The sequence below is a fragment of the Python bivittatus genome, unplaced genomic scaffold (genome assembly GCF_059951505.1).
Source record: "Python bivittatus isolate LINGU-HERP-01145 unplaced genomic scaffold, Pbiv_v1 ctg000330_np1212, whole genome shotgun sequence".
NCBI lineage: Eukaryota > Metazoa > Chordata > Lepidosauria > Squamata > Pythonidae > Python > Python bivittatus.
Genome location: NW_028277058.1, coordinates 8478917 through 8501517, shown reverse-complemented (window position 1 = coordinate 8501517; position 22601 = coordinate 8478917). Strand labels below are relative to the sequence as shown.

General features: G+C 37.5%; 1 protein-coding gene across 8 annotated transcripts in view; it reads right to left on the bottom strand.

The window, feature by feature from the left end:
* Nucleotides 1-22601, bottom strand: part of CADPS2 (calcium dependent secretion activator 2) — a 335958-nt gene that overhangs the window by 115625 nt on the left and 197732 nt on the right. For all 8 annotated transcript variants that reach the window (XM_088141678.1, XM_025164784.2, XM_088141679.1 and 5 more), the window contains exon 14: nucleotides 1851-1952. In XM_088141678.1, coding sequence (XP_087997804.1) covers nucleotides 1851-1952 — 102 coding nt within the window. The remainder of the gene's footprint in view (nucleotides 1-1850; nucleotides 1953-22601) is intronic.

Sequence of the window (22601 nt, the reverse complement as noted above, 5' to 3'; positions counted from 1 at the left end):
AAGGGGTGGTTAGCAGAGCTGTGCCACTTGTGCTAATTTAACACAAAATCAGCACAGTTCATATGTGCTTTGCAATGTTAGGTAGAGAAAATATCATACAGTTGCGTGAAAAAGAAAGTACACTCTCTTTCAGTTCTATGGTTTTACGTATCAGGAAATAATAAAAATCATCTGGTCCTTAGCAGTTCTCAAAAGTAGGTAAATACAGCCTCAGATGACCAACAACACATGACATATTACACCATGTCATCCTTTACTTTACAAAAAGAAGGCCAAAACGGAGAAGCCATGTGTGAAAAACTAAGTACACCTTATGATTCAATAGCTTGTAGAACCACCTTTAGCAGCAATAACTTGAAGTAATTGTTTTCTGTATGACTTTATCAGTCTCTCACATCGTTGTGGAGGAATTCTGACCCACTCTTCTTTACAGCATTGCTTCAGTTCATTGAGGTTTGCAGGCATTTGTTTATGCACAGCTCTCGTGAGGTCCCACCACAGCATTTCAGTTGGGTTGAGGTCTGGACTTTGACTGGGCCATTGCAACACCTTGATTCTTTTCTTTTTCAGCTTTTCTGTTGTAGATTTGCTGGTGTGCTTGGGATCATTGTCTTGTTACATGACCCAATGTCAGCCAAGCTTTAGCTGTCGGACAGATGGCCTCAGATTTGACTCTAGAATACTTTGGTATACAGAGGAGTTCATGGTCGACTCAATGACTGCAAGGTGCCCAGGTCCTGTGGCTGCAAAACAAGCCCAAATCATCACCCCACCACCACCGTGCTTGATGGTTACTATGAGATGTTTGTGCTGATATGCTGCGATTGGTTTTCGCCAAACGTGGAGCTCTGCATTATGGCCAAACATCTCCAGTTTGGTCTCGTCTGTCCAAAGGACAGTGTTCCAGGAATCTTGTGATTTGTTCAGATGCAACTTTGCAAACCTAAGCCATGCCACCATGTTCTTTTTAGAGAGAAGAGGCTTTCTCCTGGCAACCCTTCCAAACAAACAATATTTGTTCAGTCTTTTTCTAATTGTACTGTCATGAACTTTAACATTTAACATGCTAATGGAGGCCTGTAGAATCTGAGATGTAACTCTTGGATTTTTTGTAATTTCTCTGAGCATTGCACGGTCTGACCTTGTGGTGAATTTGCTGGGATGTCCACTCCTGGGAAGACTGGCAACTGTCTTGAATGTTTTCCACTTGTGAATCATCTTCCTCACTGTAGAATGATGGACTTTAAATTGTTTGTAAATGCCCTTATAACCCTTCCCAGATTGATGGGCAGCAACAATTGCTTCTCTAAGATCATTGCTGATGTCTTTACTCTTTGGCATTGTGTTAACACACACCTCAATGCTTGAGACCAGCAAACTCCTAAAACTTCGGCTTTTATAGAGGTAGTCACACTTGATCAAGGGCATTTGATTAGGCTGCTATTTAGCCTCTTCATACCCATGGAAGCAGTAAGGGTGTACTTAGTTTTTCACACATGGCTTCTCCATTTGGCTTTCTTTTGTAAAGTAAATGATGACATGGTGTAATATGTCATGTGTTGTTCTTCATCTGAGGTTGTATTTACCAACTTTTGAGAACTGCTAAGGACCAGATGATTTTTATTATGTCTTGACACGTACAACCATAGAACTCAAAGAGGGTGTACTTCCCTTTTCACACGACTGTACACTCAGAAATCATAGGCGTGGAATGCAATATATGTCTCCAAAAGCCCTTGACTGCTTTATAAAAACAGAATATTATTCAAAATACTTTTATGCCTAACTCCCTGGTCTGTTGTTTCCTTGCAGCTTCATGCATGTCCAACTTATAAAATGCAAACACTCACCTGAAGTGGCTTATCTGGTTTTCTAAAAGGGAAGAAAGTCTTTTCTTAATGTCTTCAAACCTTTCTTTCTCTTCAACAGTTACGGTGCCAATTCCATCAGGCCTGAAATTGATAGATTTAGAAAGATATGCACATTTTTCTTATTTCTTAAAAGCATAATCTCTCTCTCTCTCACACACACACACAAACACACACCCTCTCTCACATTTTGCTTAACTCACTTATTCTTGAAATTCAGAAAGCACTCATGGTACACCAGTTATAGTTTTGTACAACACTTCCAATTTCAAAAGGAACGATAAGAACAAAGCCTAGATAGAATTAACATACTAGCCAAAAACTCCTTCAAAAGGAATAATATGATAGAAGTGGGGAACTAAGTAAGCTGATTACTGTATCTGGCAATTTTGCAGGAAAGGAATACAGTTAAATTAAATTGCTCAAGTGAGAGAAGCAACAAACAGGAAAAGCAAACAGTTTATAACTTAAAGAGGAGTGAGCAGGGAAAAGCAACTACCACAGCAAATCCCAGAAATAACACCACAGACAGAAGTGATTGTACATATAGTATTTATTTCTTTGCAATTTATATCACACTCACAGGAAAACACTGTTTAACATAGAGCAGGATAGGTATATTGGACTTTATCATGAGTGCTATCAGAAAATGGCTGTAATAGTGAAAGTGACCTTATTTATTTTCATCCACCCCCCCAGAAGCCTCCAGAATGCGCTCCACCATTCTACTTTGCCATTTTAGGAGCAGGTGAGCACACTTCCAAATAAAGCTTTAGGCTGCAGTCCCCTATTATTTATTCATTTCTTTTCCTCAGGCTAATGGGAGCCCATGTGGTACCTGGAAACATTGTTGTAAATAAAGTTTATTCTTTGGTTTGCATTTATTATACTCATGTATTCTTATTTTTGATTATATGAAACTTAAAAAAAATGAGATTATTTATGAGATGAGACCATGTCTGGCAGGTATCCACACGTTAAAGGATCCATGATTTAAAACCCTGAGGAATGAGATCATGGCTTGAAGTGCCAGCTGTAGCAGAGATGACCTAAGCCACACTGAAAGCACTTCCACACAAGTATCAACATTGCCCATCACATCCTCTGAATTATTTCTGTGCTGCTGTGCAGATGTCCTCACCGCTGTCCTCCATTTGCCTGTTGAATCAGGCAGCATCCCCTTCAAATGGCCAATGGTAAAGCATGAAAAATAGCAACCAGCTCCTCTTTCTTCTCTTGCAGCACTTGTCTTTTGCTTCAGGACAGCGCTCCCCACCCCCCACCCCCAAGACTTGTATCTTTCAGAGTAACCAGGAAGGATGAAGGAAAGCTTCAGGAGGGAAAAGGAACTCTGAGGAGCAGATGAGGTCCCACCAGTGGGAAACTGTGTATCTTGCATGTTCAGAGGATACACTACAAAACTCTTTGTAGCTTGCTTTCAGGAGCAGCAGCTACGCTGAAGTTAACTGAGTTGGTTTGCAAGTTCCATGACATAGTTGGAATAAGAGTGCCTATCCCTGACAAGAACATTTTTTGCATATGGAAAAAGCAAATAATACATTTGTGATATATGTTATACTTACAGTTCTACTAGCAGATTTTCAGCATGAAACAAAAAGTTGAGTACAGAAGGCCTCTTCTGTAGGCCCATCCAATTATATGATTCAATAATTAAATAAATATTTTGTTTGTTCAGTTCAAATGTTTGTTTATGAGTAAGGAGCATACCATCTCTCTCAATGTCAGGAATGCGTCGGTGTGATTCAGGAATCGCTCTGTGTGAGCAATGTGTGAGCATGTATGTAATGGAATTCTCAGAGCATTGGAAGAGAATGTCAGTTTGTAAAATATTACAGGGCCACAACATCCGCACATTCCCCCAGCATTAGAGAAGTGAGTAGCAACCTCCCCATTGCTTCAAGCGATAGCATCAAAGAATCCACACCTAAGAAACTTACTGCTAAATGGTGTGCAAAAGTACATATATTCAGTTTTCAAGATTCTATAATCTAATCCCATTTTTCCTTTCAATAAAACTGGTTAAAAAGATCTCGTGAGAATCTCACCTTGGTTGTGACACTTCATTTTCTACAATAGAAAAGACTGTATAATTAAAGAGAATGGGGACACCTCTTTCCAAACATATTTTTAATTTTACATTCCCCTTCTCTCTTAGGGGTATCACTTCCCCACTAAGCCTTGCAAAGCAGGAGAGAAAAGAAACAGCATCTTCAAAATTGATCTACATTTCCTTCTTGCAACTTTGAAATTAATGAAATTAATGTAACCTTGCTTGTTATCTATGGAAGAGGGCATAATATACAAGACCCATTCAGTTCCTCCCCACAATTCCTATACAAAGTAAATTAGTTTCTAAAGAAACCCCCCTCCCCATTATAATCTGAAAAATTCTATTAGAAAAGAGGCATGGAAGATTATTTTTATATATGATCACTGCTGTGAGACTATTATATGAGCAAAAACAGAAAGACTCTGAAATACCCACAATGGAGGAGTGGTTGCTGAAGATGACAGAACTAGCAGAGATGAAAAAAGAACTTGTGATTAATGGGTTTGAGGATTAGAAAGGGTAGCTTATGGAAAGAAGGAAATTATGATGTGACTTAGAGGGGGTAAAATATAAATGCATTTATAACAGTTGTCAAAAAGATTGGAAGCCGCTTCTTTATAATCTAATCTAATCTAATCTAATCTAATCTAATCTAATCTAATCTAATCTAATCTTTTTCTATTTTCTTTCTTATTCACTATTCTTTCTTATTTCCTGTTCCTTTTCTAATATTTGTATTGGTTTTATCTTGTTAAAATGTCTTCAATAAAAATTATATTAAAAAAAGAACCACCCCATTATAATCTGAAAAATTCTATTAGTTTTTTTTCAAAATAGCAAGACACCATATATTTCTCCTATCTGAAATCTCACTGATATTTCAAATGCATGCAGATAAAGATAATTCTACAATCCTGAGTCTTTTTTCTACTTAAAAAAAAATGCCAGTGGAATAGAAATGTTAAGAATTGACTGTATCTTGTTAAGATATTTATGTATCTTGCATCCAATGTCCCCAGTTTATCTCAAACATTTTTTATGTTGCTTTACATTAGATATCTGCAAAACATCCTGTTTCAGAGATGGAACATTCTGCTAAATGATCTGGAATGGTCTGTTTTTTTTCTAGACTGGCAGTGGTGGAAGTAAACACTCTGAAACAAAAAGTGGTCTATGGTATTTTATACACAGTTTCAGGGCTGGACCACATCCAGAACAAGATAAACTACTTATTCTGGACAATTCAGTCCCAAAAAACCTTTGGACCCTCCTTAGAAATGTGGTCTAAAGGAAAAGAGGGAACACTGAGATCTCCAGAACATTTCATCTCTGGAATAGGGCTTTTATACATTCCTATTGTTTTTTTGTTTAACAGTAAAATGTAGAAGTAAGTCAAGCATACTATAATACATTTACATTAACAACAGTAGCAAAAACTATAAACTAAAAATGAGGACCCATACAGTACATTTAAAAGCAGATAGTAATATGACTTATTTTTCACTAAGTTCTCTCCACTCTGTACATAATTTGGGCTATCTTTTTGGAACCCCTCTTTCTTTTCACACTCTTTGATATCTGCTGTTATCATTTACCAGGCTAGCAAAAATGCATATTTTTAATAAAAACTATAATGAATTAGAGTCACTCTGTGATGGGGGGCCATACAAATTGAGTGAATGAATGAATAAATAAACAGAAGGAAAAGACTATTCCAAGTGATCCACTATATATTACAGGAAAATATTTACATAAAACTAGTCATTTGAAACTACACATTTAAATTATTCTTTGCAATATTCCATACCCTGAATTTCTTTGGATTTATTCTTTCTTGTTGGAATGATATTCCTGATTTTTGATTTGAACCTCAGTAGAACTGAATCTCAACCCAGGCAGTGGGTTTCAAAACAGTTTTTAAAATTTCTTGAGTTTTACTGGATTTTACTATTTTAATAAATTTAATTAATTAACTAAATGCAATTAATCATAATTCTAATTAATTAAAGTATTGTTTTTTTTTTCCTGTGGTTTATCTGTAAATTCTGTAAGCCACATTAGATTTCAGGTACTAGACAAACCTATTAAATAAAATTGGCATTGTTACTCACTATACTTATCTTTCTTGAAGTAATAACACATTTTAAAGATGGAACATTACACCTTGATTATTAACTGCTTTGTTATTTCTCATTCTAAATGAATGACAAATTATTAATTTAAAGAGCCCACCTGACAACAACCCACCATCCAGACAAACTGAAGATGGTACATTTCTCTTCCACTACAATGAAGCAGTGCATCGTATTTCTTCAACAAGCTAGGGCCAAAGACTTTATATTATAAAGCCAATATAAAGCAAAATGAAGCGCAATTAAAATTAATCGTAATATTGGTGTCCCAACGCCTGAAATCCCACATGATAGTTTTAGTTCACCATGAATGGAAGCTTGTCCTACAGGAAAAGTGAACATTATCGCCTTGATAAAGCTGCAAGCATAGGCAAAGACTGTTCATCATTCTGGGCCCTTGGTGTGCAGCCATCACTGACAGGAGTACTATGGTAGAGAGCAATCTTTCTTTCTGAACTCATAACTTCACAAGTCAGACTAACTCCTTTGCTTGAGAGGAGGATACAATGAAAAGAGACTAGAACACTTGAACCTTCTCCTTCTTCCCTCTCTTAAACATGATATATCAATCATTAGGTATATCAACTCTTGGCATTTATTAGAGTGCATTTCAAGTGTTACAAGCCTTTTACATATTTTCTCTCAGCAATCTTTACAATAATCTATTGAAGTTCACTGGTAGTATTATCCTCACATTGAAGATGAGGGACTGAGATAGCAGAAGCATGGCCAAGGATTGTCTCCTAAAATAAGATTTGAGCCAAAAATTTTCCCAGCTCACGGACTCAGCCCTGATGCAATTGCAGATTTGCTTTATTGTTTGCATCACTAAAGGAAGAGAGATATACAGTACTGTGCAAAAGTTTTAGGCAGGTATGAAAAAATGCTGTAAAGTAAGAATGCTTTCAAAAATATATATTGTAATTGTTTATATTTATCAATTTACAAAATGCAAAGTGAGCGAACAGAAGAAAAACCCAAATCAAATCAATATTTGGTGTGACCACCTTTTGCCTTCAAAACAGCATCACTTCTTCTAGGTACACTTCTTGCCCACAGTTTTTGAAGGAACTCGGCAGGTAGGTTGTTCCAAACATCTTGGAGAACCAACCACAGATCTCCTGTAGGCTGCCTCAAATCCTTCTGTCTCTCCATGTAATCCCAGACAGACTTGATGATGTTGAGATCAGGGCTCTGTGGGGGCCAAACCATCACTTCCAGGATTCCTTGTTCTTCTGAAGATAGTTCTTAATGACACTGGCTGTATGTTTGGGGTCGTTGATCCTGCTGCAGAATAAATTTGGGGCCAATCACATGCCTCCCTGATGGTATGGCATGATGGATAGGTATCTGCCTGTACTTCTCAGCACTGAGGACACCATTGATCCTGACCAAATCTCCAACTCCATTTGCAGAAATGCAGCCCCAAACTTGCAAGGAACCTCCACCATGCCTCACTGTTGCCTGCAGACACTCATTATTGTACCACTCTCCAGCCCTTCGGTGAACAAACTGCCTCCTGCTACAGCCAAATATTTCAAATTTGGATTCATCAGTCCAGAGCACCTGCTGCCATTTTTCTGCACCCCAGTTCCTATGTTTTCATGCATAGTTGAGTCGCTTAGCCTTGTTTCCACATCGGAGGTATGACTTTGGCCGCAATTCTTCCATGAAGACCACTCCTGGCCAAACCTCTCCAGACAGTAGATGGGTATACCTGGGTCCCACTGGTTTCTGCCAGTTCTGTGCTGATGGCACTGCTGGACATCTTCCAATGTTGAAGGGAAGTAAACAAGGTGTGTCTTCCATCTGCTGCATTAAGTTTCCTTGGCAGACCACTGTGTCTGCAGTCCTCAACGTTGTCCATTTCTTTGTGCTTCTTCAAAAGAGCTTGAACAGCATATCTTGAAACCCCAGTCTGCTTTGAAATTTTTGGCTGGGAGAGACCTTGCTGATGCAATAGAACTACCTCATGTCTTGTTGCTGTGCTCAGTCTTGCCATGGTGTATAACCTGTAACATGAAACTGTCTTCCACAACCTCCCCTTAGTAGCAGAGTTTGGCTGTTCCTCACCCAGTTTTAAGCCTCCTACCCAGCTGTTTCTGTTTCAGTTAATGACTGTGTTTCAACCTACATTGAAACCTACATACGAAATTGATGATCATTAGCACCTGCTTGGTATAATTGGTTAATCATACATCTGACTCTAATCCTACAATCCTCCCTGACTTTGTGCAAGTGTACAAAGTGTGCAAGTGTAAGAATTGATGATGCTTTGAAGCCAAAGGGTAGTCACACCAAATATTGATTTGATTTGGATTTTTCTTCTGTTCGCTCACTTTGCATTTTGTAAATTGACAAACATAAACAATTACAATATATATTTTTGAAAGAACTCTTATTTTACAGCATTTTTTCACAGCTGCCTAAAACTTTTGCATGGTACTGTGTAACTATGCAGTCAGTTTAGAATAATATCAATACTATTAATATCATCAAAAAGGCCAGGGTAGCTTAAGCAGATGAAATGCAAACTGAACATTTTGGCAGTAAAGAACCAAGCATGAGATGTAATCTATCCTCTGGTAATGACAAGATTTGTTGCACCACTAGGCACATAGCTGCTTCCTTCTTTTTAGACCATTTCTACTTGCGACCTCTCAGGTGAGAGAGAGCCACATAACTTTAAAAATAACGCTGAGGGTACAGTAACATCAGACAGGGCAAATATCAGACATATCATCATACTCTTTCATAAATGTAATGTGAAAGAATGAGTAATTTCTTTTTCCCTCGCTGTGAATGCTATGACACTTTATCTCAGAGCTCTGACAAATGGAACGTCCTCAGATTCAGGTGAATTTTCCTGCCTAATTTGACTGTCAGGAGACATTGCACTCTGCAGTGATAAAGAAAACAATCTTGTCATATTAAACTTTGTGAGGGCATGTCTGCATCTGTCAGGAAAGAGGCCAGAGGTCCTGATAGTGACAAGTGAGAAAGGTAAACCCCAAGAATGTCACCATCTGTCAAGCTATCCTAGAAGAATTGTTACAGTTCTACAGAAGACCTCACTATCTATCATGTCATACAAAATGCTCCTGACAGTGTCTATGAGTTTACAGAAGGAGTCTGGTAACACCCCCTCTAACAAATTTTATTAAAAGCTGCAGCTCATGAAAACATATTCCTTTTAATAACATTTGTTAGCTGGAAAAGGTGCTACCAGGATTCTTCTGAGTTTTTGTCTATCATAGACTAACATGGCTTCCCCTTCTACTGCGATTTTACAGTACTTGATCCATTTTCACTTGCTATGCAAAATCCACCCTGAGAATGCCAGGCCAGGGGGCGAGGGACCAATATGAAACCAGTATGATCCAATTCTTCATCACTGTTACAGGAGGTGGCCAACTTTATCTTCTCTGTTTTACATTTATGGGGAGGAATGTTTATTGTTGTTCTCACAGGTAGCTAGATTATGGGTCTGTAAAGAGTTCAATGCCCTAGGAGGGAATGGCAAGAAAATAGTTCACAGCGAGACAGCTTTATGATCTCAACACTGCCCAGGTGATAAAAGCAAAACAGTTTTTCATGACATACTTATTTTCTCCTTTTAGCTTCTTGTTGCCAACAAAGGGTAAGGTGCTGAAAGTTAAATTGAAATGACCACCTGTTTTAATTTTTTAAAAATCTTGTCTTTTTATTTAATAAATAGTTATTGATGAGTTTTCAAGAGTTTGTGGATTTGTATATTCAAGTACAAACAAATATAGGAAAATGAGGGTAAGGTTGTAATTAACAGTTTCCTACAAAGCTTTGAACATAACCTTCATAGCGCCATCTTATACTTTCCCTCCTTTCACAGGAAAAGTGCAGGGCAGCCTGCTTTCCTAAAAAAAAATGTGACTTGAAGAGTGATGCAAATCAGATGCCAAAGTGCTTATTGAGATTAAAAATGCATCTCCAACTCTGAACTGTTTTCTTTATGATTGCAGTGTCTTCAGTTAATTCTGAGGTAGCACCTCGGACTAGCAACACCATTTTTAACCTGAAGATACAGATATTCTGATCTTTTGCCTTGTAAATTACTGCCAAAAAAGTGTTTTTTTTTTTTCATCATGGAGCAAATGGCAACCCTGATTTATTGGTTATTCCATAACAAAAGAATATAGGATTTTATTTTTTTTTGCTACTTTTTTCCTCTCCTTATTGGTAAATGTTTGAATGTCATTACTTAAATTTGGGGGAGTGAGAAGAAGTTTTCGAATAGATGGAAAATCTCCTGGAAGTTTTAACGTACTGCTGAATTCATAATTAAAATAGTCCCATCTTTCATTAGAAGCACGTATAAAATTATGTTTTATTTTTCAGACAATTATAAGGATTTGAATAATAACAGATCTAATTGTGTAGTTTTAGACTGTATGATTGGCTGTGAAGAATATGAATGTAATGGGCAAAACCACACATTTCTTTGTTAGATTAAGATAAATCTAGTATCATCTTTTCTTCATCTCAAGGTGATATAAACAGCATGCCTCCTCCAATTTTTCCCACAACAGTCCTATAGGGGAGTTTGGGCTGAGAGAATGATTGCTCAAAAGTCACCCAGTGAGATTCCATGGTTGAGGTCAGAGTTGCATGGGTGCTGGACACCCCCACTAAAGAAACATGACATTAACTGGGAACTTGTACCCTTAAAATCCAAAATCCTTCTCATTATGGGCAATCCTCAGCTCTAAGGGTGGGCAACTCCATGGTGGCATCATCATTCGAATTTCAAATAAGTTATAGTCACAAGGACTTGTCAGCTCTCAGAATTCAACAGTACTTAACAACTACATTCCATCTCAATAACTAGTATCTCTCATCAAAAGCATATTCCATATAAAGGAATATGTTTTAGATTTATCCCAAATCAGAGGCAAATATTCCGATAGTGGATAATGCAATGCTAGGGCAAGGCAAGGCATGATTTACTGCTCACATGATTTAAGACTGGTCTATTTCAGCATGGTGGCAGTAACCCTCATTTTCTCTGCTGATCTAAAGATTCAGAGAAAAATCATAGGGGCTGAAGACTATTTCAAATGGTGATCAAATCTGTTCGTTTTTAAATCATGAATGGAAGAACTTTCCTCAAGCACTGGGTCAGGGAGTAGTATGATCCCATTGAATGAATTTTTCTTGGCACATTATGTCCTTATCTTGTATTTTGCTTCTATTATGTGTTTACTATGTTGTTTTACATGGATTTATTGTTGATGTACGCTGTCCTGAGTTGTGTGCCAAGTGGGCAGCTGTGTAAATCAAATAAACAAAATAAAATAAACTACAACAGTGAGCTTACTTATTGGGGCAGGCAAGGATCCAGTACCATTGATTTCTGTTTGATCTTATTTATCCAGTTCTCACATACATCTCATTTTTTGGTGGGAAGCTACCTGGATTGTGATTATCTTCCACTCATCACAAAATTGGCAAAAACTGCCCATACATATAATGAGAAGATGAAGATTTAGACTTTCACATGAAAAAGCACTGTAGACACAGATAGTCAAGCAGAATAGCAGATGGTTTAATATATTTTATGGGCTTGGGTAGCATCATTAGAATCAGAGATTCCATTAGCAGTAACCCAACCTTGAATACAACAGGCAGCAATTTTCAATTACTATGCTCTGGCATCCATGACCTTCTGGCCAAAAGTCCAACCAGGCACCCTGCCCCCAAACACAATATTAAGACTTTTGATCAAAAGTGTGTTGCAGAAAGATCCAGATTAAGAGAAGCCTATAAGGCTTACCATGTTACAAATTCTAGTCATTTTTGTGGTATTGTCCCTGAGAAGGATTAATAGCATCATGTCCTGCTTAAAAAAATAAATAAATAAGGCAAAGCCACTGAGGTAGATCTAATTTCAGCAGAACTATAATGGGTTAACACTGATTGATGGGCTCCAACCATTCATGCTTATTGATAGCACACTTCAAATGCCAGTTGTATGGTGTAAATCCATCACAGTTCCAATATTTTAAAAAGGTGATAAAAACCTGTCAGGCTTTTGCCCTGTTAGTATTGTCAGCAAGCGCTATGCTACAGATATCCATCTAAAACTGTTTGGCTGATTAACATAAAATAATATCGCATTAGTGCAGCAAGCTGGCTTTATGGAAGGCAGATCAACATCTAATCCTTCAGCCCTTAGCTGAAAAGTTTACTTTCTTCCCCCAAGGAAAACTTTGCCTTCACTGACTTGAAGGCTGCATTTGACTCAATCTCCAGAAATAAATTATGAGGGAAACTATCTGCCTCCTTGATTGACTAACAATTTCTTGCTGTAATCATGAAGTTCTAAGGCAACATGAACAACAATTTCATGCAGGTTTGCTACGGCTGACAAGGGCTCACTATTCTTATGGCCCTATACCCGTTCAACAAGGGATGAAACAGAGTTGTATATTGGTCCTTATCTTTTAAAAATTCCTCATAAACTCAAAGGTGCAAGCCTGGTCAAGACCTGAATGTTACTGCCCTTGCTAGCCCCAAAACCCATCTTTATCCTCCTGTATGCAGATGATGCAGCCATTCTCTCTGCATCCCAAGCACATATGAAAAGATCCCTTACCACCTTTGTCCCTTACTCTAAAGATAATGGCCTTGACATTGCCTATGCTAAAACAAAATTACTTGCATTTTCTAGAAATGCTGTGTCATGTCATCACTCCTAGAAAATCAATGGTGTCAGCACATAACAGGTCTGGTCATTTAAATATCCCCAAGTTTCCTTTTAAGCATCAACACCCTGAAATGATCAGACAAGGCGGCAGTCACAAAAGCCCAAAGCCAAACAAATGCCATTTTGGATTTTATGAGATGGAACAGCAGCCATCACATCTAGCAGCAACTGAGATATATAAAGTGAAAGATATGACTCACCTTGTCTATAGATACAGGTCTGTAAATATAGCTCAGAGGCCCCCCTTTAAACAGTATAGTCTAAATTCTTAAGGGCCTTGGTTTATGGGCTCCAATGTTTATCCAACCCCTTCCTAAGGTTGAACCCAGTTTGATTTCTACAGAGGCCTGCACTTGGCTCAGCTGCTTGAATTATTGGTTTAAATTAATTTACTTTGAGAGTCCTCTGGCCTCCCTGATCTTTTGTGACAGCTTCATACCCACCTGGTCAACCCCACTTTAACCCTAACTGCAGGACTACAGTCTGTGTTTTCTCTTTACAATATCTGAATATATTGTATTTTGATTAAGCTTCATTAGAGGTAAAACAACAAATCTTTGACACAAAGTCCCAGAAAGACTTCTGCTCTGACCCTAAGGTTTGCCACTAGGCTTTTTCTGAAAGTTCCTATCCCTCAGATATCCTTTGCCCTTCACACAGGAGAGCTATTACCTTGATGAGATACAATATGTTACTATCTCCACTCCCAGAAGATTGATTTAACAGGAGTTCTCTGCAAGAACATCTTTGCCACTGCCTGCTGATAGATGTTGTAACCATCACCCATGTTGTCCTTTTTACTCACTAAGGTGCCTAGATCTGATCTTCCCTCTTTTGCCACTCTACCACAGAAACTCGGAAGACAATGGTCTCATGCTCCAGCTTTCAGCAGACTATGCTCAAGAATCACATATTCACTGTTTTGCACATCATTCCACATTTTAGATGTTCTAGGCAGAACCTAAACCACTTTCATATGCACTCATCTAGAGTTATTTCTCAATCACAGCATTTTAGCAATTATTACCTCAGCATTTTAATATTGTCATAGGCTAATATATAGCAAGATTGTATTAATTTATCAGTGAACTCTGTAATTTTAGCCTTTTTATACACTTTGCATCTACTTTGGCTGCCAAACCATTGGTTCCTGTAGCCTTTGGGAGCTAAAAAATTTTCTACTCATTTCCTTAAGACATGAGGACCCAAATGATTGCTTCCTACAAAAGCATGGTTTATTTTTATACCACCTCCATTTCTAAAGAAAGAGAGGAGACAGCACTAAAAATCCATGCAGACAACATACCCCAAATGTTAATTTCCAAAATGCAAAATGATATTGTATTAAGATCTCAGAGGGGCTGTTCTGAATACAAATCTTCAATTATAATGGAAAAAAGGGGTCTCATCTAGCCAACTTCTTATGAGCATAATATAGGCTGACCCAAAATATTTTCTCAATGAAATAAAGTTGGAGATTTTGCTGCTTCTCTCCTCCAAGACCCTTAATTCTATGACGGCATTGTGGAAGGAAGATTCAAGGGAAACAGCAGGAAACATGGTACATAAACTCTATTCATTTTGCTGCTGTTCAAAGCAGTTGCTTCACCCAGATTCAATTTAATACGTGCATGAAATAACTAAGCAGAAATAATGTATAAAAGGTCTAGGCAGGATACTGACAGAGGTCATCAGAATTTTTTAAAAATTCTTTTTACATTTTACGTTATGTCCAAATATGGACATGTCCTATGACCTCAGTTTAATCATAATGTTCATTGTTAATTAACTTATTTATTAACTTGAGGAGATACAAGCCAATACCCAGAAATGATTAGGAAGGCCCACTGCCTTTAAATTTTATCTGCCTGTCCACGTCGTTTTAAAAGCAAGATAATCTTCCCTTCCCTTTCTAGTTGTTAATACCTTGCAAATTTTTGAAATGCATGCATCCATACACACAAACACTATCTTCCCTTGCACATTCCAATGCATCGGGACTTGTTTTATGGACTGCATTGCAACACCTTCTACTTCAATGCTGCAAAGCGTGTGAAAATGAACAGGAATGGAGTGGAGCAGGGGTTGGAGAGAATCAGTTCAAGGTGGAGTTGTGAAAAAAAATGTGCACTGCAGAGAATACATAGGTAGTCCCTGGGTTAAGAGTGCCTAGTTTACGGACAACCCATAGTTAAGAATGTAGCCTACTGTAGCAAAATGTGAGTTAAATACACGATGATTTGAGTTAAATACACGATGATTTGAGTTAAATACACAATGGTTTGAGTTAAATACACAATGGTTTGAGTTAATCACACAGTAATACTTATATAGTATTATGTATATTGTTCCGGCTTACATACAAATTCAACTTAAGGATAGACCTTGGGAATAGAACTCATTCTTAAATGGGACTACCTGTACTGCTATTCTCCTTCAAATAATGATCAACATGGTATATTAGGAAATGAAACTTCACCCAGGTTAGTGCCATAAGGCATATACTGTAACACAGTAAATAAATACTTCCAACTGGACATTTTCTAAAAGCCAGAAAGAATATGGTGGTTAACGTTGTCATGCTCAGTTTCTTCACAAGAAAACTACATTCATTGCTAGACAGAAAATACTTTTCTTTGCACTGGCATTTTCTTTCCCATCCAATCTTAGATTTTCAGCCCAGCCAAGAATCTGAGAGCTATACATTCTGGTCTCCTTCCCTGCCCATCCCTGGAAGAGGTAATTTAAAAAACAATAAAGAATAAAATTATAACATTTGTGGCCATGGGTAATTAGATTCCTATATGGTTTCCCCCTTTATTATCTCTTTGAAGAATGTTCAATATATCAGTTTCTTCCAAAGACAAGTAGTAAGATACCAACTAGGGGGTGGGGGTGGGGGGCTTCTTTGTCAATTCAGCCTGCCTCTCAGCAGGGGGAAAAAGTCACTTTGCACTTCATGTATTTCCCACCAACATCATTTCAGAAAGAGATGGACAAAATGGGAAGTCGCAGCATGAAAACCAGGTATAACACGAGATTAAGAAGAAAACAATAGTTTCTTTGCTGTATTTTGTAACTTCACTTAACCCCTGCTCTTACTGATAAGCCTATACTGTATTTATGTAATTGTGATAATTTTTAAGCCTGTACTACATTTATATGATCCCATTGTGTGTATATTTGATATAGAACAGACATGAGAAGCAACCTTAATTCCTTAGTTTCTAAACATGACTATATTTGGAGCATTATATAGGCCAAATACATAAGGGGAAAAACTGAGCTAAGAAGGACATACATATTTACTAAGTTGTTAATCATGATTTTGGAGATTTGTGAAAAAGAATTGCATGTTCACTTTGTGATGTTTGGTTGCCACAAGTAATCTACAAGATATAGCCTCATATGCCTGCTAATAGAGTATCATGTTATCATTATACTTCAGACATAAACTCTGACTGATGAAATGCATTTATGGAGGAGCACAGAAGGAAGAGAAAAAAGGGGAATAAATGGTAGCAAAATATGAAGAAAAAGATGGCTGTGAATTATTTCAACTGGACCCTCAGTGTCTATGGGGAGGATAAGGGTGTAAATAACAAAATGTACATCATGACACAAATTCTGTCCCTTTTGTACTTACACTGTGTCATCACACACAAGTAAGGGGTGGAACTTGAATCATGACATCATTTGTTTAAATCTTGGCTTTCTATGGATGTTCCTGGCTACCCTATTGCATTTTAATTGAGAAGAAGGCTTTTGTGGCTTCTCTGACATGGCATAAATCTAAAGATGCAACCTTCAGGCAATACTTTTTGGAGAAAAAAATGATTTAAAATAGTAGTTTTGAACGGCTTAAATCTTAAGCTTATTTCATTCATGGCTATTTGCTATATGTCACTGTCAGCACTATTTTTCATTACTGTTCTTTATAGACTTCCAACTTCAGATGGCACTACACTGAACACTTACCTTAATGCTGACTATCAGCCTTCTTATTTGTTGACATACAGAATATGATTTTATATTTGAAATTTCTTAGACTTGACCTATCAATTTGTCTCTCTAAAGCCCAGGTCATTTCTCTCTACATCCAACTAAATGATTGTATTTGGACCATTTCAGATAGGTAATGGGCTTGCTTCTTTATCTGAGGTCTGTGAAGCTCCCTCTGGTCAGTTTATTTGACCATTCTGGTACTTCTTTCTAGGTCTTTCCAGATTGTTCAATGAAGGTGCTTTGCTCATGAGTGACAGTCTGCTGGAACTGCTTCCTGAAGATGCTAAGCAGTCACAGTGCTCAAGATCCCACTGATATTTTCTGGGCATAAATGAAGAGGTCCAGAAGACATTTGCATCAGGATAGCCTAAAAAAATTCCCCTTTTGTTGGCCGACCTTGAAGTAAGCACATGAACAGAGCACCTCAGTGAATCTGCAAAGGCCTATTTTTTCTTAGCTGCCTAACGTTTAGGCTATAAGCTCTGTAGCAGCATCCTGAGATTAGATAATATGAGTAACTTGTTTTATGGAACAGAAAAGTAACTTCCACTGCTATGCACCATGCTTTTGAAAGGTTTTTGCCAGACTGGTAATAAGGTGATGATGGCCCTATTAACAACAGAATACACTGCTCATCTAACACACCCAAATCATGTAATCACTGGGCCATCACTATAAAAACTCTTTGTCTTGATATTGTCATCTTTCTCCTTGAGAGCTTGACTTAGAAAATTAAGAAGTACAATCACATAGAGTAGCCTAGAACTTTGACCTATCATACATTGTCTGTAAAATTCTTTCCCCTCCCTCTGTAGTATTGTAAATGAATGAGTGGATGTTATTATCTGTGTGTGTGCAATCCTGAATGAGTGCTTCTGTTTGTGTCCTTGACTTACCTTTCTTCTCTCTCCTTTTCTTCGTATTTCTTTTTCTCTTATTTCAGTATCTTCATACCAGCCAGACCTTCTATTTACAACAGTATTCTATTCTTTCATTTCTGTAACACTCATAATGCTGCACAAATACAGTGGTTTGAATAGAAGGAATACATACAGAATGCTCACCATCCTGGAGGAGAATATGCTTTTGGAGATTTCTACACAGTGCTGCACCATTGTCCTTCACTTACGTTAATAAATAAAAGAAATTGTTCTACCTTCCTTTTCAGTTCTTGAAAATAAGTTTGGGCAATCATCAGTTACTCTGTACTGAACATTACGATCAACATTTTCAAAATAAAATATAAAAGGCTAGCAAAGTAGCTGTATGGAGCAGAAGTTACTCTGAATGTACTGGATAGTTTAGGAGTTGGCATGAAAAGTATGTCAAAGGTCTTGACATCTGGATTAAAAAAGAGTAAATAAAAGCTAATATTCATTCACTAGGTAAAAAGAATTTTTGGAAAGGGGTTGCATCTCTGCAAAGGCTCCAATCTAAATTCTTAAGGAATATATTTCAAGTGGCCCCATGTGTACCTAACATGATACTAAGGAAGGAGGATGGTCTGACTACAGTGGCAATGGAAATCTAAATCAGTATTATTATTATTTATCCCTTTTTTTGTATATTTTGGTCAAGTCAAGGCTGCAAACATACCTAATATTCCTACCTCCTACTTTCCCCACAACAATAATCCTGTGAGGTGGGTTGGGCATAGAGAGAGAGTGACTGGCCCAAAGTCACCCAGCTTGATCTTCATGCCTAAGGGAGGCCTAGAACTCACAATCTCTTGGTTTCTAGGCCAGCACCTTAACCACTACACCAAACTAGCTTTCTACTGTCTAATGGCCAAAGTTATTCTTTTTTTCAGAAGCTCTAAGTTCTTAACTAAATGATTATGATGGGCAATTATAAGTCAATATAGAAAAGATCATTCTTGCAACGCTATGGGTTTTCAAAAGAAGTTATTTTGATAATAGGCTATGATCAAGTAATCACTGCACCCAAGCAATGTGCTAGAGACTTGGAAGCCCAATTGGATCGATTCACCCTATCCAGGAATGTGTTTCTGAGTGGTTAAGCTTCATTATTTAGGCTGGCATGATACTTAAATCAAATAACTGTCTCCGAACTTTGAAAAGCACTAATACTAGCATGTTTTACTGCCCTCCCAAGAACAGTTCTGCAGGGCAAATATAAAAAAAGTTCAATATGAGCTAAGATTGTGTCTATGTAGTAAAGGACCCATTGAATCTACAGCCCGTGTTTCATTGCTTCTATAAGAATGTTTTATAACTCCCTGTTTGGTGAAGTAACCAGACAATTCTGACTTTTTTTTAGAAACAGCTACTCCCGTTAGACCAGTAAGATTCAATTTCTTTGAATGTAACACAATTTTGCTATACTGTCTACCAAACCTGGCATGCCTTAATTGCCTTGGTGATGTAGTTATAATTTTATGTTGGTCTTTTACAGTATATGAAACAGAAATTGATTATTTACTTTGTTCACTTACAGAATCCTGGCAGTGATCATACTAAAGCACTAGACCAGAGGTTTTTAAATGTTTTGCCATCACACTTCCCTTTAGTGTAATCTTAATGTATACTATGGCTGGTGTGGGTCTTCCGGGCTGTGTGGCCGTGTTAGGAAACAAAACTTCAAGAACACGGCCACACAGCCCGGAAGACCCACACCAGCCATCGTATGCCGGCCGTGAAAGCCTTCAACAATACATTAATGTATACTCTTTGGCTATAAAATATACTTTTTGGCTGTACTTAAGTTGGCCATGTCTTCTTTATGCCAATTTATATATCATTCTGAACTTTCATTTGAATGTTCAAATATTTACTAGTCTTTGCTTTACAAGTCAACCAAATAATACAGGTCACAAGGAGAGCAAGCAAATTACCTGTTAAAGATAGCAAAAGTGTACTTCATTCAAATATATATATGCATGTGTACACACACACACACACACACACACACATACATGCTCAAAAGAATCAAGGGAAATACTAATTGAAAATGGACCAGTCGGACAAGGAATCAATCAGGAACCAGATTTCTTCGACTCCCGTGTCATGGAACAATCAGAGATCGGCTTGCCAGGTTCAAATGCAAGGGCCCAGTCAGCCCAGTTCAGTTGCCTGTGAGCTGTCAAGAGGTACACTACAAAGCAACTCACTCTTCCTCTGAAGATGCCAGCCACAGCTGCTGGTGAAAACTAGACTAGGGCCTTTCAGCCTGAAAGCTCATCACCGCTTCATCGAAGTACTGCTTATGAAATAAGATCCTTTCAAAACGAAGTCAGTGGCATACGGTAGGTGCCTAGAATTCCTAGGCACATTCACTTTGCTAAGTGCTTGAAATAGTACCAGAATATAATCGGCAAATTTTAATGGATCGGTGAGGCAGATAAAAGGCCAAGATTCCCACTTTGGTCACATAAAATGATGCACAAATGCATAATTTCCTAGCTTCATTTCAGAATCGGGCTCTTCATTTCTAAGGAAAATAAGACCTGGTTCTCATACTAGATAAACACTGTTGAAGTGTATGGGGGCAACTACATGGCAGTCACAAAAAAGCACCCGTAGGACACAAAGAATATGTATATATTAGTGATTTTCAAGCTGGTAACCTTGCTTAACCACATAGCCTTTAGGGTTTCTTAAGGTTTCATATTCTTGCCCTTGCTTTTTTACGTATCCATGAAACTGCTGGGGAAAGTAATCTAGGAGTTTTGGCTAAAATATCAATATGCAGCTGATATACAGCTCTACCTCTGTTTTCCATCTCTTAATTTCAAGAAAACAGTAGACATCCAACCAGTTTTGTAATAGATGAGGAGAAATGAAGCAGAATCCTGATAAGATGAGAATTGCTGTAGATGGGACGTATGTATAAATTACTTTAGATGGACATACACTTCTAAAGAAGCAGAGGCAATGTTTAGGAATTTTCCTGGCCATATTGTTATTCAATAATATATGTGGCCAGGAATGCTTTTTACATATTTTAGTTTGTTCATCTAAGTATTTTACAAGTTTTAGCTTGCTTACCCAAAGAAACCTGCCCTTGCCCCCAAAATAATCACAAACTCTGCTTAAATCCAGCATTGATTATTATAATATACCTCTAGTTGGTATTAAAAAAAGAAAAGATTTGGAAACTACAACTAAGAAGGAATGCAAGAGCCAAAACTATCTTTTAGATCACATTAAACCTATTTTGCACCAGCCACCTTGGATGCCTATTTGATTGGGACTACATTATCTAAAACAGGGTTCACAAGGCTGGCTGGGGAATTCTGGGAGTTGAAGTCCACCCGTCTTAAAGTTGCCAAGGTTGAGAAACCCTGATCTAAAACACAATCGACATAAATGTAGGATTGTGCAAGATGTAAAATCAACTTTGAAAACTATGCTTTCTGCTAAAGAGGGAGTATCATGAGATTGGTGATTAATAAGGATTTGACTGTTGCTCTGGTGGTTCCACATCTCTGGGGTGCTCTCTCCTAATGCAATGCATATAGCTCCCACTTTACTAATTTTCAGGAGGATTTTATATGTTCCAGACCACTTCTGATTTCACTATTCCTCTTTTCTGAATATATTCCTCTGTTTGTAACACTCTTTGTTAATTTAATTACATATTGACTATTGTTTTTACAGCTTGGTTATATATTTTACACACTGGCTTTGTCAGGGTTTATGCCCTTAAAAGGAAGCTATGTATCTATTAAATGAAACTATGCTCTGGGTGAAAAAATGGTAGGAGCATGATTTTTAGTGATCCCATAATATAAAAAAGTGGATCTTTGCTTCTTTCTAATGCTTGGCAAGAATGATGTGAGCACTACAATGATTTCTGGAAATTATAAGTACTGTAATCACTTAAAGTTATGGTGGAAAGTCAAAGGATGGAGCAGAGTCAAGAAAAAAGAAGGGCCTAATGGACTGATGTGAAATTTTATGTGGATTAATTCTAGCTGATTCCCTACCTGCTGGCTACTTCTTGGAGTGGGGTAAGTTTCCATTGTAACATTCTACCTGTCCATATACATATACTGTATATGCATCAAACTGTAAAAAAAAATCCCAACTGAATATATTGCAAATACATACTCTCTTGTTATTTTAATACAAAGTCTTCATTCTAGCAATGTTAAACATAAAATTTGATAACCTTGAAATACATCCACCCATATGTATGAGTATATGTACACCCATATAAACACACACAAAGTACCATATTACATATGAATCACATGCCTCATGGAATTTATTGATTCAATTTATATGGCCACCCACCAGTTTACTGAAATCTACGGTTAGAATTGCTTCTGTCTCTCAAATTGAGATTGTTTGCCAGACAAAATCTACTTAGAAAAACAAAATTTGCTTTAACAGAAGAACCCATTCTCTTCAAACTATTATGATCTAACAGATGTAAAGGAGTCTTAGAAGGCAAGAAAGAAACATAGGAGAAATGAAGGCAATGAAACTAGAAATCACTATTGGAATGTCCAGGAGTCAAATCCCACTCTGTCCTGAAACAAATGACTGTATTTACAATGGATTTAGTACACTATACATAAATATTTTCCAAATCTAGCTAAAGGCATAGTTCCTTCCAGACTTTTAAAATCATAGCCAAAGCTAGTACTTAAAACAAATCACTGGACTCCACGAAGGATCTTATCATGGTAGGTTATCATGATGTACTCATCACTGCTAAACTTGGATAGCGTTTTTAAACACAAGTGTAGGCAAGAAGCACAAAGAAGTAGTCCACCAGCATCCTTTTTGTGACCCACCCAGAAATTTTCAAAAATA